The sequence below is a fragment of the Ursus maritimus genome, unplaced genomic scaffold, assembly GCF_017311325.1.
Source record: "Ursus maritimus isolate PB19 unplaced genomic scaffold, ASM1731132v1 scaffold_20, whole genome shotgun sequence".
Classification (NCBI taxonomy): Eukaryota; Metazoa; Chordata; class Mammalia; order Carnivora; family Ursidae; genus Ursus; species Ursus maritimus.
Window position 1 is genome coordinate 27,398,740 of NW_024424453.1, and position 27,989 is coordinate 27,426,728.

Below are 27,989 nucleotides of genomic sequence, written 5' to 3' on the forward strand. Positions count from 1 at the left end.
TTATAATAAGCCATTAGGTTCCTCTGCTCCTCTGTGACCCAGAGCTGGAGGTGGGAACAATTTGCTGATCGGGCCCTGCCTCAGGTGGGCAGGAAGCAGAGGCCTTAAGAGGCCCTGGGACTTACCCTTGCAGGCCACACTGTTCTCAGCCTCATAGCCAGGCTTGCAGGTGCAGCGCCCAATGGGCACCATCCACTCTCCATCCCCGTTGCAGTAGAGTTTGATGGGCACATCTACTTCCTCTGCGTTGGGGATGCACGTCCCCCGAGCAATCACCAGAGATGTACTCTCTGCCCCCGTCATGGTCTCTGGAAACACCGCAAAATTCTGCACAATGCTGGGACACTTCTTGAAGAAGACACGCACAGAAAGGAGAGACATGCAGGCCCCATAATCCTGGAAAGCGAGGTAAAAACCGTTCCGAGTCAGAGGCCCAAAGCTCCTGACTTCCGTGTTGACCTTCATCAACCTTCCCCCGAAGTCCACCTGGGAGAAGCTCTCATCCGCAGCAATGGTGTCTACTTTGAGGTAGGGGGCCTCAGACCAGAAGGCCGACTTCTTGGTGGCAATAACTGAGTCAGTCTCATAGTAGTACAAGTTGAAGGTCTCCTTGCAGGAGCCTGGGACGTTGGGGAGGCTGCTGCAGTCTCTCACAGTGAAGCGCATCTCCGTGTAGATGCGATGAGCCCCCCGCCGGTTGATGAAGGTGGTGAGGAGCCAGTTGTTCTGGTTGGGCTCAAAGACATTGCACACCTGGTAGGTGCGGATGGTGTTCAGGTTTTCATCGTAGCCGCTGACTTCCTCCCACTGACCCAGGCAGGCCACGGATGCACACATGCAAAAACACAAAAGAGAGAGTAAGAAGACAAAGGGAGGCAGAGCAGAGAAGCCTGGTGCTGGAGGGGGCCTTACGAGCTCACCAGCCCAGCGGCTTGACCTAAGACGGGAACACCCCTAACCCTAACACGCTTTTAAAGACCTCCTCATAAGCAGACTTCAAAGATCTCTCTGCTGGCCACCCTGAAACATAACAGACTTCCCTCTAGAAAGCCTTCCTGCATCAAATCGACAGCGCTCCTGCCATGATTATGTGTCATTACCTCCACAGGGGCAGCCTGCAGCTTCCCGGCCTGGGCGACAGCAGGGACTTGAGACCTCAGTGCCACAGCCTCTCCTCCCCACAGCCACTCCGTGGATTAGGGGTCTGACTATGGGACACCCCTCACCTTGGAAATCTTCAGTTCTGAACCTCATTCCTTTATTGTGGTGAAGCTCCTTTGGAGTCGTGAAAAGCATATGAATATAAGGCTTTTCAGAATTTCTCAACAAACACAGATTCTCATAAACTTTTGTTTTATAACATCAATCGCTTTGAAAGAGCTAGACCAGAAAACTTGTAGGAGTAGGGGCTGCTAAGTGAGATCCTTAAGGAAGCAAATCAAGCTTCATTGTGTGTAAACTGCAAGCAGGGACCGGATGGAAGGGAATGATGGAGGATGTCACGCAGGGAGGAAGGAGAGCTTCTTAGCAGAGGAGAGACAGCGTGCTTCGCACTGGAAAAGAAAACTCATTTTTAGCAGCCCTGTAGGTGGGAAGGAGAAGAGAAACATTGTGTTTATTAAGTGCTGTCTTTCCGTCTTCCCAATACCATTGAAAACTAGATACTGTCACCCCCAATTTACAGGTGAAAAGATATGCAATTCACCCATGGTCACATGGCCATTAAGAGGTGACAGGATAGACAGGAGATAGGAAGAAGTGCTTTGAATGGCCATAGAAATGCACCCACTAACTTATTTCCGTAACAGGTAATAAGGGGCAGGAGGCACGGCTTCCTTAACCAAGCCACTCGGCCGCAGGAGCTGGAGAAGAGTCACTGGGTCATTCTTTCTTTCTTGGGCTGGCAGAGGAAGCAGCTGTCCATATTGGGGAGCTCTCAGGACCCTGACCTCAAGAACTGGGGGTATTCCCAGGAAGTTTCAATGTGTTTGTTAAATTCTGTTCTGCTTGCCAGAAACAAATAAGGGAGGACAGAAGAAATTAAGCATCCTAAAGTGAAAAGAAAAAATAAATTAAGATCTTTGATCTTAATATTTAGCAGTGGCAAAAAAATGAAAAAAAAAAAAGGTAGAAAATAGTACCCATTTCTTTCTTTAACTACTGTGCTAATTGCTTATTGTTCACAGTGTGGAGCTGAAATACACAAACTGGAATTCTTCATTTAAAAAGTTCAAGTCAATCTTGTGTGCATGGGAAAGAGACACAGCTGCTTCTTGCACAGAATTAAGCCTCCTGTCAGAGCGGGAGGGTCAGGGTGGCCTTCAAACTTACACCAGAGCATCTGAAGACCAGGCATGGCGTGGAGGAGAAATGGGCACCTGGGGAGCTGGCCTTACCCACCCAGGCCTGTAGAGTGACCTCACGGCCATGCCTCCTGCCCGGGCCCCGCCCCTGGAGCACCTGAGTAGCAGTCCATCCAAGGCCCTTCTCCCCCACCCCTGCCAGCACCCCGGGGAATATCCATTCCCTAGCCTGGCATCCTGGGTGAGCTCCTTCCAGATCCTTGCACACGGCCAAACCTCACCTGGACTTTGCTTAATTTCTTATTGATTCTCTAGATGTCAACGAACCACTTTTTAATTCCTTCTTAAAGACTGTGTTATGTTCTATTCAAATGTGTTTGTTAAAGTTACGTTCTGCTTGCCTGGGTTTTTGGAACCAGAAGCAAATATATTAGGGAGAAGTCACTGGCCGTGGTTTCAGTTCAAGTTTTCAGACCTCTCTCCCTTTCATGGCCGTTTTGAAATAACATTTTCCCAGCGGACCCTACGTGACTTCAGAGGAAAGGACGGGTTTCTTCTGCTGTTCTGCAAGGATTTAAACAGCAGATTCCCCGTCCGCTGCTTCAGCCAGGCTGGGTAAAGTCTCAGCACAAACCCGGGGCGCCTTTGTCAAGGCACAGGTGAAGCCCGAGGCCCCATTCAGGAAAGGAATCTGTCCCAGCCAGAGTCCCTCACCCACTCAAGACTACCGCAGCTTCACTGTGTGGGAGCAGGACAGGAAGCCCGCCTTCCGGGGCTCACCTTAGCGCTGAGACTGTCACCCCCAGCAGGTCTTAAGGAGACAGAATGAGGCATGTCTACTCTTGTGGAGCTGGGATATTGAGAACATTTATCTTAGAAAATGACACTGATTGGTATTATAAGACCCAACAGAGGTGATTGTTTCAAACATTAACCTCTCTGGGCCTCAGTTTTCTCATCTGTAAAATGAGGAATCATACTGGGTGACCCTGAGTTATAAAATTCTACACAGATTTAATTGATCCCATGATAGCTCCTAAGAGAGCAATCAAAGCAAATTAGGAGAAATACAGCTGTATATTCAAAGGGAAAGGGTAGAGAGAAATGGAGAGAAAGGAAAATAACTCCCTGATGTTTGGGGAAAGGCCATGACAGAGTCTCACGTTCATTTCTTTCTCTCTTACATTCCCCTGCCAGTGGGTAAGACAGGGATTGGAAAAATAAACATGATCAGAGCAGGGCGAGAGGAGGTATGAACGCCTTCCAGGCAAGTGGCAGTTAGCGTTGGGGGCCTTGAAGAAAGAGAGTATTTTGGCAAACGGAGATGAGGGTGGAATGGCATTCCCAGCAGGGAGGGACAAACACTGCTATTTCGTTTGTGATATTTGGAATCAGCCTCGTTGCTTTAGAGTTATACTTCATTCATTCATCAATGAAAAAAAATATTTACTGAATGCCAACTTTATGCCAAGCATTCTATTAGCCACTGGGGATACCACAATATGAAACTTATAATCTAGTGAGAGAAACAGAAATTAGCTAAATGGTTATTAAAATAACTAAATAATGACAATTGGGCTAACTGCTGTGAGGGAAAATTACAGGGTGCCAAGAGAGGGGCTGTACCCCATACAGAGAGGAGTGTCAAGGAAGACCCTCCAAACTGAGAGGGGATGGACAGATAGGAGTTAGTCAGAAGTGTGTGTCTGCAAGGGGCCAAGAGGGACAGAGACAGAGTGCAGCATTGAGGCCAGGAAGAGCAAGGGCAAAGGCCCTGTGGGGGGAAAATGTGGCCTGGTGCCATTGAGTAATGTGTGACAGAAGAGTCATAAAAAGCTGCAGGTGCAGGAATAAGACTGAGGGGAGGATGAGTCTGGTCTAGAACTCTGAATTTCATCCTGAGGGGAACTGGATGTCACTGAAGGGTTTTAGTGAGGAAAAGTACAGGTGATCAGAGCTGAGTTTTTAGAAGATTTCTCTGATGTAGGAACTTGGTTGGAGAGCCACTCAATGCATGGTCAGGACAACTGGATGTGCGTATAGTGGTACCAGCAACACATGACAGTAGGTTGGACTAGACCTGTGGAAACTGAAAAGACATCCTGGGGTAGAATCTCTAGGTTCTCATGAGCTGAATGTGGGGAGGGGCCAAGAAAGACTTGACCAGACCACGGTCATGCTCCCCCTCAACGCTCTTCCACGCATTGGTCCTACCCCCCAACCAGACTTTGAGCTATGCTGTGTCCCCAGGCACACTGCTTCCCAGCTCCCTAAAAAAGAGGAGCCTTAGCAGCGCTGGATATCCTACCCCACAGATGTGTAGCACCCAGATTCGTGCAGCCAAGGCCTGCGCCGGCCCGGGTCCCTGGGACGCACTCTCACTGCCTGTCCCAAAGCTGATTTCCTAAAGGTCTCTGTTCAGAGGCAGCTTCTCAGCCTCTCCTTCCAGGCATCTGACCTATGTCTCCTGTGTTCCTTTCTATAATTGTCTTTTCCCATTAAAAGGACAACAAAGCATCATGATTTGTTTATCAGCTTGGCAAAAAATTAGAAAGAAAAAATATCAATTCTTGGTAAGAATCTGGAGCAGAGGGTATTCAAAAGCGTACTGGTGACAGTGTGGTGAAATATTCGAGAAGTCATATCAATAGTTTCTCTCAACATTTAAACTGTTGGCCACAACTCAGATCCGTAGGAAAAGGTACATCATTTTAAGAAATCATTGTGATAACTGAGTAGCCATCTGGAAAAACCAACTTTGCATCCATACCTCATTCCCTACTTCAGGATAAATTCTTAGCGAATCAAAGCTTTAACATTAGAAATGAAACCATAATAATACTAAAAGAAACCGCAGAGACAATTTATGTACGGTAATTATGACATGAAACTCCGAAGCCACAAATGAACAGATTGATCAATTCAACTCTATACAATTTTTCCTTCTTTTTTTTTAAAGATTTTATTTATTTATTTGACAGAGAGAGAGACAGCCAGCAAGAGAGGGAACACAAGCAGGGGGAGTGGGAGAGGAAGAAGCAGGCTCCCAGTGGAGGAGCCTGATGCAGGACTCGGTCCCAGAACGCCGGGATCACGCCCTGAGCCGAAGGCAGACGCTTTACAACTGAGCCACCCAGGCGCCCCTCTACACAATTTTTCTTAAGTGGCATAACAAAAATGGACAGAAATAAAATTAAAAAAAAAAAGGAAACATCTTGGGAAGAAACTATTTGTAATTTATCATGGATAAAGTGTTAATTTCCCCTAATATATAAAGATAGTCTCTATATCAATAGTAAAATACAAAAATAGGCAAGGGATATTAATAAACTGCTCGCTAAAAAAAAAAAAAGAGCCAGCTATAGCTTAAAAAATATGAAACGACATTAAACTCTATTCAGTATAACCAAAATGGTAATTAAGCACATTGTGATACCTTTTTTTTTTTTTTTTTTTTGGTCCAACAGAAGTTTGGTAATACACTGTGTTGGAGAAGGTATGGAAAATAAGCATTCTGATACGTAGCTAGATGAAGAGAAAATTGGTACAGCCTCTATAAAAATTTTGGTTTTTATTTCTCAGAATTATAACTGCACATACTCTTTGACCCAGCCATTCACTTCTAACATCAAGCCTCGGATATTCTTTTATATATGTAAAGATAGGTATGAACAATTATTACGTTCAGCCACCACCACTTCCAGAATCTTATGCATGCTCAGGACACCTGGAAATGGCTGGCCTCAGAATCATTGGCCTAAGGACAATGTAGCAGCCTTCTTCTATTTGCTCTGAGTGGGACCTCTGGGAGCTTTGCACAAGCATGGTGGAAAGAACCATTAATCGAGCCTGAAATTCAGGGGTGCCTGGGTGGCTCAGATAGTTAAGCGTCTGCCTTCAGCTCAGGACATGATCTCCAGGTCCTGGGATCGAGCCCCATGTCAGGCTGCCAGCTCAGTGGGAGATCTCCTTCTCCCTCTCCCTCTGCCTCTTTTCCTGCTTGTGCTCTCTCTTCCCCTCTCTCTCTCAAACGAATAAATAAAATCTTTAAAAAAAAAAATTGAGACTGAAATTCTCATCAACAGGTGGGACAGGGAGTGCTCAGAGTCTGAAATAATTTGACTAAAAGAAAATAAGGTCCAGGATTTTTCTTGTGCATCTTTATTTGTGGACTAAGATTCATAATGCCGCACACCAGTCACTTCAGTCCTCCGTTCCTGGAGCTCTCAACTAGACTCCAGTGCGGCACCTGAGACCCTTGTTAATGTCCATCAACGAGTAAACACCTAAACAAAATGTGATGTGGGCAGACAATGGAATACTATTCAGAAATTAAAAAGAATGAAGTGCTGATACATGCAACCACATGGATAAATCTCTAAAACGTTATGCTATATGAAAGAAACTTGACTCAAGAGACCATATATTCCATGATTCCATATAGATGAACTGTCCAGAAAAGGCAATCTATAGATAGAAAAGTATTAGTACTCCCCTGGCACTGGAGATGGGAATGGGCAGTAACTGCAAATGGACATGAAGAATCTTTTGTGGAGGAGATGGAAATGTTCCAAAATGGGATTGTGGTGATAACTACACAATTCTGTAAACTTACTAAAAATTATTGAACTGTCCAATTCAAATGAATAAATTTTATGACATGTAACTAATACTTCAATCTAGCTTTTTTTAAAAAAAACCTCTTTGGGGTGCCTGGGTGCTTCCGTCGGTTAAGTGTCTGACTCCTGATTTCGGCTCAGGTCCTGATCTCAGGGTCCTGAGATCAAGCCCCGAGTCAGGCTCTGTGCTCAGCGGGAGGTCTGCTAGAGATTCTCTCTCTCTCCCTTTGCCCCTGCCCCTGCTCAGCCTATCTCGCATGCACTCTCTTTCTAAAATGAATAAATAAATCTTAAAAAAAAAAAAACCAAAAACCTCTTTGTTCTCTGGTCCAGCCTACACCTCGACACCCCAACAATGCTGGCTTGGTCTCTATTATCCACAAAAGGCATGCCCCTTGCAACTTTAGGCCCTTGTTTGACCTATCCACTGAGCCAGGGATGCCCTTCTCACTCCTTCATCCTTATATCCCAAGTGACCAGTATTTGCTTGACGAAGTTTATCTGTGGATGAACAAGTGATGCTGAAGTTGAGGCAAGATGGCAACTAGAGAGGGGACAGGTGGCCAAGGAATCCCTATCACTGATGCTTGGAGTCCGAGTATAATCACCAGGGTGGTCCAAAGATGGGATCAGAACCTTGGGCCCAGGAGCCCATTCAAGGACCACTTGATTTTCCAGCCTGGAGTCCGGCAGGTATCAGGCCAAAAGCGCCCTCCATGTCTAACACACCCACTTTGTCACCGTAATTTGCCATTTCTTCCAGAACAATGGTCCTCTTATTTGGTTTCTCTCTTGTATTCCCATGACCATGCACCAGGGCTGGCATTACTTAATGCCTGGACTTATGCCCTGGCTTGCTGTTTGTCAGAAAGTAATGACAACAGACCAGGCAAGAGATGACAAGGGTTCAAACCAGGGCCATATGCTCTCACATCTGCACACTCCCATCCCTCTCCCATCCCTGCCTCTTGCAGCTGTTGTTGATGTTCTAACTGGCCTGACACCTTTCTTCTACCTCACCCTCATCCCATCTCAATTCCTGCAACACGCAGAACCAGAGAAGAACAGATCTGGCTGGAAACCACTGTAGGTCATGTTGACCAAGACCTTTTGTTGACAAACGGGCACACCGAGGCCCAGAGACATTCAGTAGTTGGCCTGAAGTCTGGCAGCTGATGGGTGGTAGAGCCAAGCTCTCTGTGTAGCTCCCTCCTGTGAGGGGCTCAGGTATTCTGCCCTCCTGTGAGGGGCTCAGGTATTCTGCGAGGGGCTCAGGTATTCTGCGAGGGGCTCAGGTATTCTGCGAGGGGCTCAGGTATTCTGCCCTCCTGTGAGGGGCTCAGGTATTCTGCGAGGGGCTCAGGTATTCTGCGAGGGGCTCAGGTATTCTGCCCTCCTGTGAGGGGCTCAGGTATTCTGAGAGGGGCTCAGGTATTCTGCCCTCCTGCGAGGGGCTCAGGTATTCTGCGAGGGGCTCAGGTATTCTGCCCTCCGTGGTGCCTTGTTAGCTTATATTCAGCCACCAGTTTTCCGAATGCTTAAAGCATGATTGAGCTTATTCCACTCAATTTAGCATTTCATAATACACCGTTTTGAACTATTTGTTAATTGCTCCGTGTATGACTTTGGATTCCGCTACCAGGCTGTGAGCTCCTTGAGGACAGGGAATTATGTTTTGACTTATTTATTAGTTGATTTCGACAAGCAAAAAACTCTATGCATTTAGCTTTGCAGCACTGGTATTACGTAACTGCATTTTTATTCAGTACTGTCTGGGACCAGTGAAATCCACTGGTTTCTCAGGACTCTCTTCTCCTTTCCCTTTTTACCCTGGGAGATGCCGTCCACACACAGGGCTGCAGCCACCTCAGGGTACACCACCAACCTCCGCGTCTCCCCAGTGCCCCAGACTCTTTTCCCCAGCGGCCTGCAGGACGCCTCCTGACGAACACCTGGCGCTCCCCCACGCTCTCTGCAGGCCTCCTGAGCACGGATGGCACCTCCACCTGCCAGGCCCTGTGCCAGCTATCCAGGAAGCACTCTGGACTCCGCCCTCTCCATTTCTGTTCCCCATCACGGGGTTGAGGTGCCAAACCCATGTCTCCCATCTCCTCCATAGCTCATCTGTGCAGTCTGTCCCTTTCCTAACTGAAGTCCCCCCCTCCCAGTCACTCTGCCAGTCCTTCTCTTTAACTCCCCTGCCCCAATGAGTTTTCCAAAACACAAATCCATCCTCCCCATGGGCTTGCCCTTAGCAGGCTGCACTGTGTTGGGGGACCGCTCCACGATCCCAGTGCCTGGCCCTCAATAAACCCTGGAAGACTGAGGGAATGAGCAAGGCCCTGGTCTGTTCCTTAAGTTCTCCGCCTCCTTAGCCCCTGGTCCTTTGCTAGGGACTTCCTGCACCCGGCTAACGTGTGCCTGGGAGAAGAAACAAAGCAGCTTTGCACAACCAGCAGAATATTAACAGCCTCTGAAAGGGCACTATTATTGATGCAAATGGCCCACCCGTCCTTGAGATAAGCGTAGTAAAGAAAACAATGACATCCATTAGAAAGTACTTGCTCAGGTTTCCAGACCGTGACTTTGATGTATGAGAAAGACAGCTCTAGGTTCCTCCAAGATCTGGGTTTGTTAAACTCAGATCTTGCAGGCCTGTTACTCAGAGTGGCCCATATATTCATTATTTGCAGTCTGGCTCTGTGTGTGTGTGTGTGTGTGTGTGTGTGTGTGTGTGTGTGTGTAAAACAGGCCGTTACCCTTCAAAACCACTGCCATGAATTCTGTCTACCTGCCCATCTACACTGACTTCTAGGTCAACCTTCAGAAACTCTAACACATGCTTTATCCTCCAAGAGGGGGTTTGGATTTTAGAAACAAGCAAAAGTCATTTGGAGCCAAATCTGATGAGTCAGAGGGATGAACAGGCTAAGAAATAATATTTCTTGCTCAAAAATGAAGAGCTGCTATAAAATGAAGTTAAGAGAAGCAAGCTGATTCCACTCTATGTCTCTGAAGATAGTTCCAAGCATGGAGTTCTGGAAAGATTTGTGATAGTTACCGGCTCCCTGGAGTAGGGCAACATCCACCTGGCCCCCCACACCCTGTAGGCCCTGCCCCTCTGGAATGCCCAAGGCTACCACAGTGCTGTAAACTAAGAATTGCACTGAACAAGCCAGTTCCCGGGGGCCTGGCCAGGAAGGACACTTCCTCTGGACACTGCTATTAAGGAGGAAGATATTGAAATCGGCGTTGTGGCCTCTATTAGCCTAACAAGATCCCAGCTATTATGATTTGTGTAAAGCCCAGCACCTTTAACTCACTTTTTAAATAAAGAATTGCACATCTACTACACCCCCAAGCAGTGTTCTGGGCGTTGGCGACCCAGGAGTGAGCAAGAGACAAAGTCCCTGCCCTCGTCGGCCTCATAGTCTAACAGAGCGAACCACAGATTTAAAGCAAACAAATGAATACTATCAAGTCGGACTGTTAAATACTCTCAAGGAACAGGTAAGGGGACAGAGTGACAGCTGCCAGTGGGGTCGTCGGGGTAGGTGCCCTTTGAAGCAGAGATCTAAATGACACACCAGAGCCACCAGCCTGGAGGGCACCCAAGAGAGGGACATTCCAGACTCAGAGAACAAGAATGAACTCTCTGGAGCAGGAGTGTGCCAAGAAAAGCCTGGAAGCCAGGGTGGCTGCCAAATCGCACAGGGCAACGGGGAAGGGGAGGAGGTGAGGCAGGAGAGGTTGCCAGAGGCCAGGCGGGCCCCACCTCTGCCAGTTACAGCTCTGTAACGATGGATGACTTTCTGAGCGTTAGCTTTCTCATCTGCAAGAGACTGTTTACCTTGGCGGGTGCCTGGAGGACTGAGATCCTGTAAGGAACTCGTCTTGCGCGGGGCCTGCACAGAACTTCCGTTCCGTAAGTACCAATGACCAATTCCACTGTCATCAGCAGCACCACCATCGTTATGCTCACCGCAGGATCCACCTCCGGCTGACGCACCGGATGTGGAAATCATCTCCATCTTGCATAAATAATCCCGCCTCTGGTCAGCAGAATGGCAGGAGGAAAGGGCCAAAATCCACCTCCTCACAGACCCAGAGGGACAGTCAGGGGCCCCCTGCCCTGCCCCTCCTGGAATCTCCAGGGCTTCCTCTGGGCAGCGTTCGGCATGGGTTCCCTTCTCTCCACTAGGCCATCCCTGGAGCATTGTCAGCTACCAGCTCAAACCACAAGGAGAGGAAATTGGACACTGCACACGGGCTTTGGTCCCATTCAGCAGTCTGTATTTGGGCACGAACTGCTGTTTGAGGGAACCTGTTACTCTGCAAACTGTCATTGCCAACACGCCCCACGGAACCATAAGGACCGTCCCTGGCACTGCCCAATCAGAGGAACCCCGAAGACCCACTTTCAGATCCCAGTTAGAGACGCCGCCTCTCTGAACAAGAAGCCCACTGAGGCTGGGATAGCACACAACTTCACAGAGCCCACAGGAGGCCCCCGATTCTCGTGGGGAAGCAGATTGCTCGGGCCAAGCTGGGGCCGCCACCCAAGCAGCCTGGACCCCAAGGACGTGGCTCTGCTAGACAGAACACTAGGCCTGGAAGAGCTGGGATATTAGACAAGCTAGGGGGCTAATTAAAATGTAAAATGTGGTCCATGGGGCATAAATTCCTACAAGCCCTGAGGGATCTACCATTTAGTACACCAACCAACCAAGGCAGCGATTTACTCAAAGGGCCCCCTGAGGGCTGCGAGCACTAGCTCACCTCCCAGTAGCCTTAATTTCCCTCCCAGATGTGCTGGGCTGGGAGGACAGAATGGCCCCCCACTCGTTACCACGGCTCCATGCAGTGTACCCAAGAACTGGACCGGCTAACCAGGGACTGCCTGAAAGGGCTCTCCTGCTGCAGTGGTACAAGGCCACGCCTTCCCTCGAGGACTTACTCTCTGCCATGCAGAAGAGCACGGGGACAGCGGAAGGGACACAGTTAGATAGGGAAATGATTAGAATATGGAAAGCACACTCACTGCTTCCCAATGCAGTCTCTAAGAGTCTCTACAAAATCCTTTTTAAAAGGATTGGATGGAGAAACGCAGGAACTATGGTCTTCAGGTGGAAGCAGGAGAAATGACTCCCAGCAGAACACATCGGGATGGCTGGGAAGGAGATTCTGTGCTCCCTGACAAAGGGTTGGGATTAAGCAGCACTGCTGTCACCATGCCTAACGCTGAACTCCAGAAGTCATGGTGACCCCTGGCTTCGCCCAGGAGTTCAATTCACAGACTCTGGAGTTAGCCAGATGCAGCTGTGTGACCATGGGCAAGTCCTTAAGCCTCTCTTAGCCTTGGCTGCTCCCCTGTCTCGGGGACACTAACAGGACGTACCTCAGCAGACGGTCGTGAGGATTAAATATGACAGTTTGTGTAAGGTACGCACATCGGAGCGAGGGAGCCCTGCAAGTCAGTGATTATGGGTATCAGTCCTCCTGAGACCCACGCTTAGCCTGTCTCTGAGCACAGGTCTGTGATTCTTCCTTCAAAGTCTTGGCTCTCCCTCCACGGTGTATATGATGTAGGACTCTTGCCTGAATGGTTGTCTGCATCCGTGTTTCATGTTTGGCGTATGCACACGTGCATGTGTGTGTGTGTGTGTGTGTGTGTGCCTGCGTGTGGTTGGGGGTGCTGGCTGTGGCCCAGGTGGGACCTGTGTGCCCTCCCTTGGGTATACCCACCCACCAATTGTCTTATGAGCACCGGTCGGCTCTGCCCATTCCCAGCCAGGGTGAGCACCTCTCACTGCTCAGAGATCCCAGGGCTCTGGGAGCCCCACGAAGGGAGAGCGAGGCTGGCTGGGCCCAAGGTCCAGATGGCATGCATCTCTTTGCCTCCTGGCACATTTCACGTCCCGGTCTCTGCCAGCACGCCAGGAGAAACACTGCAGGCTTGTGCCTCGGGAGGGGGCTCCTTGTCCACAGCCCCTGGGCCGCTGTAACTTCCACCAGGCAGCAGCATCTCGTACCAGGTCCTGCCTAGAGTGGGGTCCTCAGCCATTATGACAGCTGCTGCTGCTGTTGACACTGCAACAGTGACAAATTCATCCTTCTGACAAGATCCCTTTAAATAATTCACAGGGAGCTAGGGATTAAGACACTGTTTCTCTCTGTCTCTGTTGGGATTTAAAACACCTCCAGCTGGGGTATTTAAAGAGAGTATAATGGGCTTCCCCTTTTGGGTCTCCCCTCCCCCTTTCCTCCTCTTTCCCATTTCCCAAACTCAGCCCCCACCCCGCCAGCCAGCCCCATAACAAGGAGGCCCAGAAAACAAGAAAGAAAAAAAAGGAGGGAACCAGTGCTTGGCTGGTCACTATGGCAACCGTGGCAGGGTATTCAGCTGTCATTATCCCAGTGCCTCACACATGTGATTATCTTAAGCTGTCGATTGAATGTGGTCCTCACTGCTGTCCAACAAGGCCTTGTCGAACAAGGCAGGGGCGGGAGCTGCAGGGCCCCAGGCCCCAGCTGCCTAATCCTGCTCTGCTGGGATCTGGGTTCCACTGATGGGGAGCAGAGTCACCCATGGGAGAAGCTGAGGACTTTTCCCTGCAGCTCGGACGCATCTCTGCTCGGTAGCGCAGGCCAGCCTGAAGCCAGGCCACCACACTGGGTCGGAGGCCAGGGACATGGGCTCCTCATTGCATGAGTGCAGAGAGTTTTGACTGCACGAGGGCTGGGCGGAGCCATCCTGGAGGCAAGAGAGGAGGCCATGGGGGGAGGAAGAAGATGGCCTCCCTAAAGTTCTTGGCTTCCTGCCATTCTCAGAGTGGGGGAGAATTCCCATTCTCCAGGTGCAAGAAAATCAAATCTAGCCTGGGAAGAGGACACACCGCCCACCATCCTGTCTACTCCCCTCCTGATGGTGAGGATGTGGCCACCGTGTGATCCACTTCAGGGCATTTTTTCCTGGGACTGCGGCTGCTAGCGTGTGGTCGGTCTGGGAAGCCTGGGGAGGACTCTGATCTCACTCCTTTGCCTCCTCAACTTTGCTACGGATTGTCTTTGGGCTGAGGTTCTCAGGCCCACAAACATTCTCTGAATAACATAATCACTGGTCACCCCCTACTAGGCATGCTCCAGAATTTCCAATATTTCTTTTAAAACTCAGCTCCCAGGATGAGCCCATCGTGGCAGAGGCGCTCAGGCCAGCACAGCACACAGCAGGGCCACCATCAACTGTGACTTGTACTGGATGACTGCAAAAGCCACCAGCTCCGTCTGGCCTCTCCTGCTTCTGCATCCTGTGGTCATTCCCCACGAATGACTGACCAGCCACATGCAAGTCCCTGCTCTCTGAGGCCCTGCCCACCTGGTTCACCCCTGGCTTGCTGCTGTCTAATGGGCTGTTGACGCATAAATGTAACTGCAGCCCATTACCACTGACCATTTTCGTTTGAAGGCAGAGCTCTCCCTCCCCGTCAGCAAAGTAAGTTTAGATCTTGACTCCAACATCTTCCATGTTGGCTGTCCTTTGGGACACCAGGAAATGTGTTGGGCATGCCTGCCACCACCAGCGTGGTGAGTGGGACAGTGTCCATGGAGATGAGGGTGTGCCATGGCTAGAACCCCCTCTATTCTACCAGCAGAAGAGCACCTCCAAGGGAGCAGGAGCTGGTCCTACAGAACTGCCAGTGAGGCCACTGGATAGGACAAAGCAACTCATTGGGACCCATCCCCTCACATATCTCCCTTCCTAGAAGTCCTCACGTCCTGAACATTCGCCGAGGCCCAGGGGTGGAAGCTGACCCCCAGGCTCTTCCATCACCGCCTGGAGCCTGCCATCCCCAGGGACTACCTGTGTCCACCTCCGGATACCTGCCAGCCCTTCCCTGGCCCTCCTCCAGGTCTTCCTGGACCTGCTGCTCCCTGCCCCCAAATCCACACATCACCAAGTATCTGGTCCACCTCCCCCCATTTTAAAAAACAATTCATGACGTGCTTAACATGCACCCTTATTCACGAGCACACTGCTTTCAAACCCACCCTTTCCCTTTGTAGAAAACGGAAACTTTTGCCTCTCCTCACCCGTCTTCTCCAGATTCTCAATGATATCTGACTCTGAGATCCCTTCCTCACCCACCTTCGGGGGCAGAGGTACGAGAGTGAGCTTTGTGTCCGACAGGCCTGCAGTCTCAGCGACGCCCCTAAGCAGTCCTGTGACTCTGGATAATTGCCCTGAGTCTCAGTGTCTGCTCTGTAAAATGGGGAGAAATACCACTTGGCTTGCATGGTCCTGGTGAAAGAGGTCACACAAGCAATTTTCAGTGCCTGGTACACAGCTGGTACTTAATCAAGGGTGACGGGCAGTAGCAGTGGTTCTCACTATTAGGAACAGTAACCTGGTTATTAATAGCAAGGTGCACCCTCTGACAGTATTCATGCAAGAGCGATTTCCCAACAGACATGCTAGAATGCTGATCTCGTATCTCAGAGGCCCCCTCGACCGGTTCACACCCTCATCCCATGCCAGTCAAGTCCCTCCAACAAGAGTCACTGCAGCCACTGACACTGGCCAGGGCCAGTGGTCCGGACTGAGTTTACAAAGAAGGCAAACACTACGTAACCGTGCCAGCCACTGTACAAATGACATCTCACATTACCCATCGATAGGGGCACAGAGACGTTAAAGAGCTTAAAGGAAAATGGAAATAAACCCAGGACATTAGATTCCAAATGCTGGACTTGCTCCTTTATACTATCAGAAGTACAGGAGTCCCCCTTATCTGTGGGGGACCTGTTCCAACACCCCCAAGACAAGGCCTGAATAGTCCCGAACCCCATATATGTTTTTCCTGTGCATCCATACCTAGGATAAAATTTAATTTATAAATCAGGCACAGTGAGAGATTAACAAGAACTCATAATAAAACAGAACGATTGTAACAATCTACTGTAATGGAAGTTATGTGAATGTGGTGTCTCTCTCTTAAAATATTTTATTCCATGGCACTCACCCTTCTTGTGATGATGTGAGATGCTAAAATGTCTACGGGATGAGATGGAGTGAGGGCAATGATGCAGGTATTGTGACCTAGTGTTGGGCTACGACTGACCTATGATACATCGGAAGGAGGATTGATCGTTTGCTTCTGGACCAGAGTTGACACTGCGTAACTAAAACCGTGGAAGTAAAACTGTGGGTAAGGGGATTCCTATACACGGGGATTTGGGCCCAATTATTCTAGCACTTTCGGCCGTAAGGGGAGGCAGAGCCAAAGGCATCACTGCTGCTCTATTCCCACAGAGGCCAGGCTCGTGCCTCCAGAGCCAGACTCAGGGTCCGCACCTGTCTCTGCCCACTCTGACCCTCCCTTCTTCCATTTTCCTCCTACCCATCTTTGCTAGACCTCTAAACTCTGCCTCACTTTCCTTCTAAAGCTCCGTGTTCCCCCCTTTCTTTCCTTCACCAAGGCAGGCCTTGTGAGGGAGCTGGGAGTTCAGGCTCTCAGGACACTGAGCCCCTGCTGACCCCCTCAGCTCTGTCCTGGGACCTGACTCAGGAGCCCGGTTCCCTTCCATAGCCCTGAGAGCCACGCCTGCCTTCAACTTGAGGTCTGTCCTCAGGCAGTTGGTCCTCAGGCTCAACTATCAGGCGGCTTTGAGCATTGGAACAAGGGATGTGGCGGGGCGACTGCCTTTCTGGGGAAGGTTTTAGAGAAGAGGAAAGACACCTGTCTGTCTGGGCAAACGAAGGTAAAGCCTGCTTCCATAATGGGGAAGGTGAGCTGGGTGACCTCTGGGGTTCCCTCTCAGAGTCTGCAGACAGAAACCTCTCCTGTTCTACTGATGGAAAGGTCTGTGAGCCCTTTCCAAGAGCAAGAAGATAAATCTGCCAGACAGTAAGGTTCTGGTGACCCACCACAACTCCCAAAGCTCTGTAATACAGTAAGCTAGAAGAACCATCTCTCCCTTAATTTCTCTCCCTCCTCCCCTCCTACCTTATCCCCACACACATACACAGTCATACCCCACGTATTTCTGCAACCAATATCGTAATTAGTCTTCTACTCAAGGACACTGGTCATCGGTAACATTCCCTTCACCTCTCTGCTAGAGGCCCACACATGCCCACAAGGATCTCATATACAAGCCCCCTGAGAGAGCAGTCACTCTTGATGAAGCCAGGCAGAACGGTGCCCTTGCTGTCATCTGGCCGCCTCTCCTCCCCTGGGGGCCCACCCGGCCTCGGCTAAGCCCCGGCGATCACACTTCTCCCAGCGTCGCGCGGGCACCTCAGCACCTCGCGGACTCCCTTCCTCTCCCCAGGGCCCCACCTCCCCGGCTCCCGGGCCTTTGTCTATCACTGTCTCTGTCAGGCAGGTGATTTTAAACTTCCATTCCTGAAAGACGCATATTATATAAAAAAATGTTTTAAGTGCCTCGGGGTGTTTTGTTCCTCATTGCTTCATAAAAGTGACATTAATAGCCAGGGAAGAGCGCTGCTGAGCGCAATTACAGAGGGCGTTTCAGGTATGAAAGCTGTTTGGAGCCTGCTAATGTTTCCTAATTACAGGCCTTTTGGTAGCAAGAGAAAAAGATAAAGAGTGGGTGGGAGGCCCAGGGTGGGGAGCTCTGACTTCTCTCAGTGGTTTACCTGAGGAGGCCAGGGGAGGGGAGGACCGGAGGGAGGCAGCAGGGAGGTCAGAGGCCCACTCCCTGGGAGGCAAGGCCTCTCTCAGTGGAGAAAGCAATATTCATTCCTGATAACAGCTCGGGAAAAGGATACCACCTATCTCTCGCACTGTGAGAGAAAACCATTTATATACGGAGCCTGAAGTCGAGGAGCCCAGAGCACCACAACCTGGGAGCTCCTTCTGGAGCCAGCCTCTGAAGCCGCCATGGTGGGCAGCATCTCATTGGGAAAGATGGCTCACCGTGGTTGTCCGCAGGAGAGCAGCCTGCAGGCGGTTAGACGTCAGCTTTGGCCCTTTGTAGCCACACGACTGCAAGGAATTTCACAGCTGATTCTGTGCCTTAGTTTCCTCATCTGTAAAATGGGGCTGTTGGGAGGATTAATGTGTGCATGGCTGCAATGCACTTAGGGCCTGTGATATACCATGAGATTTAATTTTTCCCTACCTAGCAGCTGTTCATCCTTCTGGTACCTAGATCCCAATTCCTTCTGGGGCATTACTCCCTCTCACCCTTCCCTGGGCTTCGGATAGGCTCAGCACAACCCAGAGGAGTGCACGGAATTTAGGAGGACCAATGGGCACTCAGCTTTTGCTGACTGCAGGACGAGTTTAGGACAAGCGTGGGATTCAAGCCAAGCCACTCAGGCCCATTCAGAACTACTTTCAGGGCTTCTCCTGGGGGAACCACCAGGAGGCACGTGTTCTTCCCCGGGAGATATGAATGAACGAGGTTGTAGGGGCTGGGGCTGCTGCAGACTGCTTGTGACCAAGAGGAGGCCCAGCACGGACCCAGCACCACCAGGGCAGAGGGAGGAGAAAGAGGACGGGGAGAGAAAGAGAATGAGCGGGGGCAGAGAGACAGAGAGCCTAAGCCTCTGGAACACCCCACCCAAGAAGCCCCATCAGCCTCTGTACCATTCAGTTACACGGGCCAGGGCACTTCCTTTAAGACTCTTCGGGCTTTTCTGTCACTGGCCACCGGAGAAACCTGACTAATACAAGAGTGTGGCTTCCAGCAATCAGCCAACAGGCCGAAGGGCTCCCAAGTCCCAGGCAGTGGCACCAGTCTGAGAAAGGATGACCAACCCCAACCACCTTTGCCTGCTGTCCCCTGCCGAGGCCTGAAATTCAAACACCAGAAAACTCCATTCACAAAATCGTTTTGCCCCGAGCTGAATTTTTCTTGGATTTGCCTAATTTAGCTCAGGCTTTTCTGTCTTCATTAACATGATTGAGTCATCAAATAAAGAAAAGAGAAAATCCAGCCCTCCACAGGGTTAGTACTATGCTAACACTTCTTGAGTTTACCGGGAGATGTTTTTCGGACTTGTTTCACCCACGGGAAAAGGTGCCGTCCTTGCCCCACTGAGGAGAGGGGGCACCTGGAGCTGAAGAAGTCTAAACGCCCAGCCCAAGTTCACACAGCTGGGAGGTACAGAGCCAGAATGGGGGCCAGTTTGTTCGATGCCAAGGCCTGGAGCCTTCAGGGCTCCTCCAAAACTTCTCATCCATCAGACAGGCACATTTCAATTGATTCTGCGTGGCCTTGGAACGAATGGGGTGTTATTAGAGTGGATTTCTCTCCTGAGCATGCTTTCCTTATTCCCATGATAAGGGCAGCCAGCGGAGGTGCCTGGAGGACTGACAGACAGGGAGCAAGAGGCAGCCAAGGACAGCCAAGGGTCCACGAGGGTCCACAGGTGGCCACCAAGGAGTGGCCGTGCCGTAAGGCGCTTGCGTTCCTGCTCTTGCGGACGTGTGTCCAGCGTCAGGACTTCCTGAGTTAGTTTACGAGACACATGCATTCAAATGCGTGTTGTTCTCTTCGTGGTGACCTCCTCTGGAAGTTCTGTCACTAAGTCCAATAACCCCCCAGTCATTTAAACATTGTCAGAACTCTAGGAACTGCCTACAGGGGCATGAAATGAAATCAGCTCATTTAACTTCACACATACACACACACACACATATACACACACATATATACGCAGATGACCATATATATACACACATACATGTATATACACACAAATATACACATACACATACACAGATATATACACACACATACACACACACACATATATATATATATACATCTCCACATATACACGCACATATACACAGACACACATACACACAGACACACATACACATAGACACACATATACACAGACACACATATACACAGACACACAGACACACATACACACAGACACACATACACACAGACACACACATACACAGACACACATACACACAGACACGCATACACACAGACACACACATATACACAGACACACATACACACAGACACACACACATAGACACACACATACACAGACACACAGACACACATATACACAGGCACACATACACACAGACACACACACAGACACACATATATAGACACACATATACACAACAGACACACATATACACAGACACACATATACACAGACACACATATAGACAGGCACACACACACGCAGGCACACACAGCCAGCTAGCTCATCCTGAAGCTCATCGGGTTTGGCTCTGGACTCCTTTTTCCATCTTTCCTCCATCAAATTCTGCTTCCCATGATAAAGAGTTGCCAATACTAAAGTAGTAGACGGAGTATGCCACAGGCCACGAAGGTGGTTCCCGAGGGCAGCGCAGATGGAGCTGGAGTCCGGAAGCCCACAGAATACTCTCTGAAGGTAACTCCGTACACTCGGGCCATATGTCCCGCAGACACAGAGCCCACCCACCACCCAGTACACAAGGCCAGTGAGCCCTGGCAAAACTCTTGGAAAGTAAAAGAACTCTGGGGCTGGATTCCCAATAAACTAGTGGAATAAGGCTCCCTATCAGAGGGACCTGGGCTTGCTTTTCTAGACTACCCCCAGCATCTGAGAGCAACTGGCCCCTTTCGGTAGAGGTGCTGGTCTCCTTTATCTTCACCTCAGGAGCGGTGGCACCATTTCCATCACCAGCTAAGCTCTTTAAAAAGATACTGACAGGGGCACCTGGGTGGCTCAGTTGGTTAAGCATCTGCCTTCAGATCAGGTCATGATCCCAGGGTCCTGGGATCAAGTCCCTCATTGGGCTCCTTGCTCATCTCTCTCTCCCTCTGCCTCTCCCCCTGGCTTGTGCTCTCTCTCTCAAAATAATAAATAAAATCTTTTTTTAAAAATCAAAAAATAAAAAAAAAAATAAAAAGATACTGACAACCAATTGGGTGTTGAGAGGCCTACAACAAACATTTTTTGGGGCTACAATAAACCTAAATTGAACATCTTCTAAGTTCAGAACCCTGGGTTGGAGATGCAAGGAGGATCAAGAACGTTCCTCATTATTGAGCCAACAAACATTTATTGGGGCCTATCCCCTGCTGGGCCGGTGCTGGGCACCAGGGATACAGAGATAAAGCTGCTCCATCCTCTGACCCATGGGGGAGACCACACGTCAAGATCTGGTTAGCTCACAGAGTGATGGACAGTATGTCAGAAGTCAGCACCAAGCACTCTGGGCTTTAGGAAGAGGGCATCTTTCTGGGCCCGGGTGGAGAGGAGTGTCCAGGAGGGCTCCCCGAGGGGGTGAGAACAGAGCTGACACCTGAGAGACAGACAGCGATGCAGGGAGGGAGTAGGGGGGAGAAGAGTAGGGAGGGCCAGGCAGCATCCAGAAATGGCAGCAGACTGTTGGGAGGGGACTGTGAAGCCACAAAGACCACTACTCACTGAGTTTTTACCGTGGGGCCTCCCCGAATGCCCCCACTGCCCAGAGGCCCCAAAATGTGAAGGTCAGGGAACCTTTTGTAGCAGGGCTGGAAGCAAGGGTGTGGGGACATAAATGAAGCCAGCCGGAGGGAGCGGTCGCCAGTGTCACCGGTGGGGGTCCCTGGCATACTCTTTGCTGGGAGCTGAGCTCCTCCCTGGCATTTGTGACTTTATAAATGTTACATTCTCCCTCTGCTCACCAGGTGGCCTCTGATTCAGGTTAAACCTAAAGGCTTTGAATTAAAGGTGCAATTAGATCAGAAAGCAACATTTTGCATTTGGGCACAAATACTTTCTGTTTCTGACATGGAATATTATGATCCACTTTCCAGCAATATAGCTGAAAACAATTTGTGGGCTCTGTGTGGGTGGGCAGTCCAATTCCTTCCCACAACTGGCAGTTCTCAAGCACAGCAGCAAAGACACCCAGCGAGCCCCATAAAAGGAAGGGTCCCATGGCCTCTCTCTGGGGAGCCCTACCTCACAGGCCATGCACTATGGATAGGGTTCACTGTAATGCCAGTTGGGCCCCCTGGCAGAATGACGCTTCTTCTGGTCAAGGCGAACTCAGTTCCCTGGGGATGCCAAGGCTACCAGAACAATGCCAGCCCACCCTTCTCCATCTGAAGCACGCAGGCACAGTATCCTGACTGCAGACAGGCTCTGAGGCCTCTGTCCCCCTTCGGGGGCAGGGGATGGGGGTATGTCTCCACCCTAGTGGGTCCCAGGGAGATGTGGCCCCACCCAGCCTCCTGGCTTCTCAAATGTCTGACCCTGGCCCCTCTCCCTGGACCTCTTTACCATCCAGAAGTACTCTGCCTGTCTTCAAGCCAAGCCCTGACTCAAGGCCACAGCCTGGGGCCCTCCTCCAGTCTCATGAGCCCTCCGTCTGGGCTCCTGCACTCTGTCACAGTGGTCAGTCCCCCCTCGCTTCACTCTTCTTCTTGCTGAGTAGATGCCATGATAGAAGATGCCAAACTCCTCTGGCCGATGTCCTCAGCTCCTTACCCCTCCAGGCCCACCGTTCTTGCACCGCCATACCTCAGGATGATTCCACCAGCACACTTCCTCCCGTATGGTCAGACAGCTGAAGGAGGCCCGCAGATGGGGGCGACACAAACGCACGGCCTGCAGCCACGGCCTGGCCACACTCCTTCTAAACATGCCAGCCTGTCTCCCGCTCTCCGACAGCAGTGGTTCCTTCAAACCAGCCCCACCCTCCTAAAACCTGCTGCGCAAGACCCCCACGCTCGCTGTCTGAACCCGGCCTCCAACCCCAGTGAGAAGACAGAATATTGGAAGCATTTTCCGTTTTATGGCTTCTGTCACCAAACCTGAGTGCCCGCACCGCTCTGTAGGCCCCTTATCTCTGTCCTGCCATTTCCACAGAAAAGGAGTCTCTTCCCCTGAGAGGCCAACATGCCCACAGCCCCGTTCCTTCCATCCCCACCTCTGGTCTTCCTTCCCCTTCACAAAGTGCTGTCTCCATCGACTCACCTTCCACGGACCTTCAACTCTTGCTTTCTGGCTTTGACTCCTGTCCCTTGCAAAACCTTCCACACGGGTCACCAACAGGGGCCTTGTAACTGAACGCTTCCAACCCCCAGCAGCACTTGCCACTTCTGGGCCCCCTTCCTCCTTGGCACAGTGCTGGCTCCCGTGAGAGGACCACCTCTTGGTGTTCTCTTGCCTGCTGAGCCAAACCTTCTCCATCCCCTCTCCAGGCTCCTCTTTCTGTGTTCAGCATTTCAACACAGGTTACCCTTCCAGAGCTGTCACCTCTCCTCCTTCCAGACATTCCCTGGGAGACTGCAGCCACACTCCGGGCACCCCTCCCGCTGACGTGAGGCCACCTGCCTTCTGATTCCACTGCCCGTGAGCCAAGCGCTAGCAGAGCCTGACCCGTGGGTGCCCTTCCAACTCCACAGGTCCCATGCTGAACTCAGTCTCTTCCTGCCCCGGCATGCTGCTCCTTCCATGTCCACCATCTCTGAGAACAGCACCATCAGCTACCCACCTGCCCAGGTCAGAAGCTTTCAACAAGTAGTCGGGTCATGAACCAGGTGCCAGTTTCCAGTGGTGAACAAAGAGGCAGAATCCCAGCTACCTTGGGGTTATGGTATAACCAAAGGGTGATAGAAATAGGGGGTAGACAGTAGTCCAACACTAACGGATAAAGACGCAAAATTTGCAACTGTGCACAGTGCTATTGAGGAAAGCTCCCTGGCCCTCGTGGAGCTGGGACGGGGACCCAGCATGCGCAGTGATGCAGCGAAGGTGTCCCTGCAGATGGCCTGGAGATGAAAAAGAAGAATCGCTCCAGTGTTTGAACTTCACAACGTGGTGAAATGGAGCCCACGTGTTTGGTGGGAGATGGAGACAGGGGTGAATTCTGCTCCGGCCAGGCTTCGATTGACATGCCCTTGAGCATTCCATGCAAGATGGGCTAGGGACACACACTTGGGGTGTTCAGAGAATCGGGGGCAACTGTCTAGGATGAGAACACCAAAGAGATGTGGAGGGGATCTGAGATGGAAGCGTGGTCCTTGTTCTTCCCTCTCGACCCCAGCCGAGGGCCAGCCTGACACTCACTAGAAACCAAACAGGCTCTGAAGCTACTCAGGGCACCAAGAGAAGAACTACCTGACCGTACGTTCTCGAGAGAAAAGCACAGGGAACAGCAGCTGAGCCGTGGCCGCTAACCAGTGGGAGGGCAAGCACAGAGCGGCCCAGCCAGCTGCTGTCTCTAAAGGGCACCACTTGACTTTGAGTGTTTTCCTAAAGGACAATCTTCCTTGGGAAAGGAGAGCAGAAGTTTAAGGAAGACAGGTGGTGTGTACGAAAATCAAGGGGAAAATTAACCATAAATCATGTTGATGCCTTGTGAAAACACGGGCCTTCAAACAATAATGTAATTTGTAAAAGAGTGGCAAGTTCTTAATATCCAGCAGCCAGAAGAGTTGCTGCCTCATTGGCTTCGCATAAAGTCCCTCGTGGAAGTGGGAACGGCTCCCTAGTAGCCCACAGTGCTCCCAGCAGGACTGGGACTTGGGCAGCGTGGGCAAGATGGGCCCCTGTCCTGGGCCCTGCTTTGGGAAACGCCAACCCATCCTAATCCTTGCCTTCCTGCCCTAAGACAGGATGCTTGCCTCTGGCGGTGGGGGGATTCCATAAGTGTTGGGGCTGGTGGGGAGCCAGCGAAAGCCAGGGAGCATGCACAGCCTAATGGGACCCTAGTGACCCACTGAGAACTGTCCCTACAGTACAAGTGGGCGACAGGCCTGGTTGTGCCGTACTGTGATGTGCACCACGGGGTGGAGACAGGCTCTGGGCCAGAGGCCACCAAAGGCAGGCCCCCGATTCTCTGACCTGGCCCCCTCACCAGGATGAAGAGTCCACTCACTCCCCTGCCCTCTCCCTTGGTGATTAAGCCGTGCAGCGAGCTAGTCACCCGTGCCGGGCTTCTGAACCTCATCTCCCTCCTCCGTCTCCGGCTCCGTTCCCCTGCAGTCCATCCGCTGCCAAATGCTGCCAATGCTTCCGCCTTTGCTTTGCTCCAACAGCCCTCTAAGTATCCTGTTTTCATCCCACTCTTCTGACCCACCCAAGACAGCTGGAGAGGCTCTTAAATGCTTTCTCTCGACTGTTCCCTGCAATCCCGTCAGCAAGTGTGGCCATGGTACTCTCCGCCCCGGGATCTGTCCATCACCTACAGGACAGAACTGCCTGTTGACAGCACTGCCTCAGCGTGGCAGGCACAGCCCTCTACCGCCATGCCCCATTCCCACCCACACCCCAGCCCCGCCTCAGCACTGTCCATACCCTGCCACGTTCCAGAAACACACAATCCCTCCAATCGACTATGGCTCCTACTTGGAATATCGTTGCAGACTCCCCATTCACCACCTGTCAAACCCCCACACATTCTGTAAACCCCAACTAGCGTGCACCTTCTCTGCAAAGGCTCGTGTGTCCCTCCTAAGTTCCTCACTCCCAGCTCCGGGCCATACTTGCCTGTTGATCTCTCCACTGCCACAAAAAAGAGATGTACTTCAGCCTATTCAGGCACATGGTGGTCCCCACCCCCACAGGAGGCCATGAGGTCCTCGGAGCCGGTCCATTCTTATAGCTAACAGGGTCTGGCCGGGGGCGCGAACACTGAGCAATGAATCAAGAACATCTCCCTAAGGCAAGCTCCAGGTGAAAGGGAGCCTCAGCCCTTCTGACCTTCAGCTCCTCCTTATGCTCTTGCTTCTTGGCAGCCCTGTGGGCATTACCGATTTCTGATCTTCGTCACCACCATTGGCCCACGTGCCCAGCTCTTGGCAGCCACTGCCCCTGTCCCCACACAGGTACAGCCCCAGTCACGCAGGGGCCAGCTCCCTGAAGGACTGTGTCAGGAGATGGCCTGCAGCGCCACGCTGGGGAGCAGCTCAGGTCTGAGACCCCTGGGGCTGCCTCTCTGTGGATGGGCAGGGGACACAGCCATTGACACCTATATTCCACTCCCCGAAGGTCCTGTTCTAGGCAGGCTCTGCTCCCCCAGTCATCCCATAGTCCCGGGACTGCGCAGCAGGATTGAAGGACGGATGGTTGACACTCACCCCTGACGCGGGATTGGCTGTCCAGCCCAGCTCTGCAGTAGCTGTCCTGGTGTCCATTAAAGTTTCTGTGGGTCAAAAGAGAAAATCTGGTGAGTCAGAAGATTTGCTAGACGGTGGTCCTTATGCTTATGAAGTTACTTATGACTGCGAATGTCAGTGTTGGGAGCCTTGGGCCCCTTTGCGAAGCCTGAGGCTCAGAGAGGGGAGGAGGTTTGTCAGGATGCCACAGCTCAGACCTCAGGCGTCCTGCTGCTGCAGCCACTGTCCTCTCCCTGAAAGCCCGAAAGCCGCCTGTATGGGATGAAGTCATCTGTCCAGACACTTTACCCCTAGACATGGCTTCTTCCCAGCGTATTCTTCGGGAGGCTCTTCCAGGGCCACGTCAACCCAGTAACCAAATTTAATTCGTTCCTCGGCCTTCCTGGGCCATGTCTTTCTGCCCTCTTCCTCCCCACTGGGTTCCCTCTCCAGCCTCATCTGTCTGTCCCCACTTCTCCCCACCCCTGTCCCCTGCCTCCCTTTCAGCCATCCATGTTGACACCATGGGTGGTGCCCCATCATCTCCCTTGGCCCCAACCACTCTCCCAAGGCTCAGTTTCCCTGCAGGTCCCTTTGCCCCTGGCCCAGATCCATGCCACGCCGTCCCCCAACACTCAGCCAGGGCTCACACAAATGCGTCTCCCAGGCCCCTATGGCCTGCTCCCCGGTTACCGATCCCCCTGGCCAGTAAGGGAAAGAGCAGCCTGACTCAGCTGTGAGCTCCTGGGGGCCGTGCAGCAGCTATAGTTCACACACCGAGACCACCAGGCACAGGGTGACCACAGACTTGCTCTTCGTGAGAACAGCTTTCTGGCAGGTAGCAACGAAGCGTCCTGAGGACCAGGCACCTCTTTCTTTTTTTCTTTTTTACTCTTCAGTCTATTATTGACCGCTGTCAGCCCCCACCTCTCCATGAAAAGTGTTCCCCCAAAGCTGCTCATGAGCTTCTGGTCAGCAAAGCCAAAAGCCTCTTCGGGTTTTTATCCGGCAGTTTTACTGAGGTAGAAATGACATACAAATAAACTGCACAACAGACAATTTGATTATGTTCTGACATTTATTTATACGTGAAACGGTCACCGCAATCAAGATAATAAATATGTCCATCGTTCCCAGAAGTGTCCTTGTCCCTTTGTAAACCCTCCTTCCCTCCTGCCCCTGCCCCACCCTATCACTGTCTCTAGGCAATGACTGATTTGCTTTCTGTCACTATAGATTGATTAACTGGGATTTTCTAGAATTTTATATAAATTTTATATGAATACAGCATACAGTATATTTTAGCTGGCTTTTTTCACTTAGCATAGTTTTTTTTGGTTTGTTTGTTTTAAGATCGATCATGTTGTGGGCGCTTGGGTGCTAACTCAGGTAAGCGTCTGACTCCTGGCTTCATTTGGCTCAAGTCATGATCTCAGGCTCATGGGATTGAGCCCCCATTGCATCAGGCTCCGTGCTCAGCAGGGAGTCTGCTTCAGATTCTCTCTCTCCCTCTCCCTCTGCCCCTCCCCCACTCTCTCTCTAAAATAAATAAATAAATCTTTGTTTTAAATAAAGATTGGTCCCTCGTGTCCATCAGCAGTCCACCCTGTTTTGTTGCTGAGGAGTACTGTGCTGCATGGATGCACCCTCTTTGTCTCCCCATTCACCGGCGGCTCCCAGGTTGGGGCTACCCAGGGGAGGGCATGACCATTCCAGCTCCTGCACTTCCTCACCAACTCGGTGTGGCCGGTCATTCCTCATTTGGGCCGTCTTCACAGGTATGTGCTAGTGTCACACGGTGGCTTTTCATTTCCTTACTGATGAGCGATGTTAGACATCTTTTCACATGCTTACATGCCGCCTGGTGTCCTACTGGGTGCACAGTGTTCGAGATTTTACAAGTTTCAGACTTCTTCTTAGTGAGTTTGGAGAGTTCTTGACGTATTCTGGATGCCAGTCCTTTATCAGATATATGCTTGGC

General features: G+C 51.0%; 1 protein-coding gene across 1 annotated transcript; it reads right to left on the reverse strand.

Moving 5' to 3' along the window:
• LOC121104235 (ephrin type-B receptor 1-like) lies at nucleotides 1-27,769 on the reverse strand. Its single transcript, XM_040636596.1, has 3 exons — nucleotides 27,742-27,769; nucleotides 25,991-26,055; nucleotides 1-807 (listed from the first exon to the last, which is right to left on the reverse strand). Exons 1-3 carry the CDS (start codon nucleotides 27,767-27,769, stop codon nucleotides 1-3), a joined length of 900 nt encoding a protein of 299 aa, XP_040492530.1.
• Between the last annotated feature and the right edge of the window lie 220 nt (nucleotides 27,770-27,989).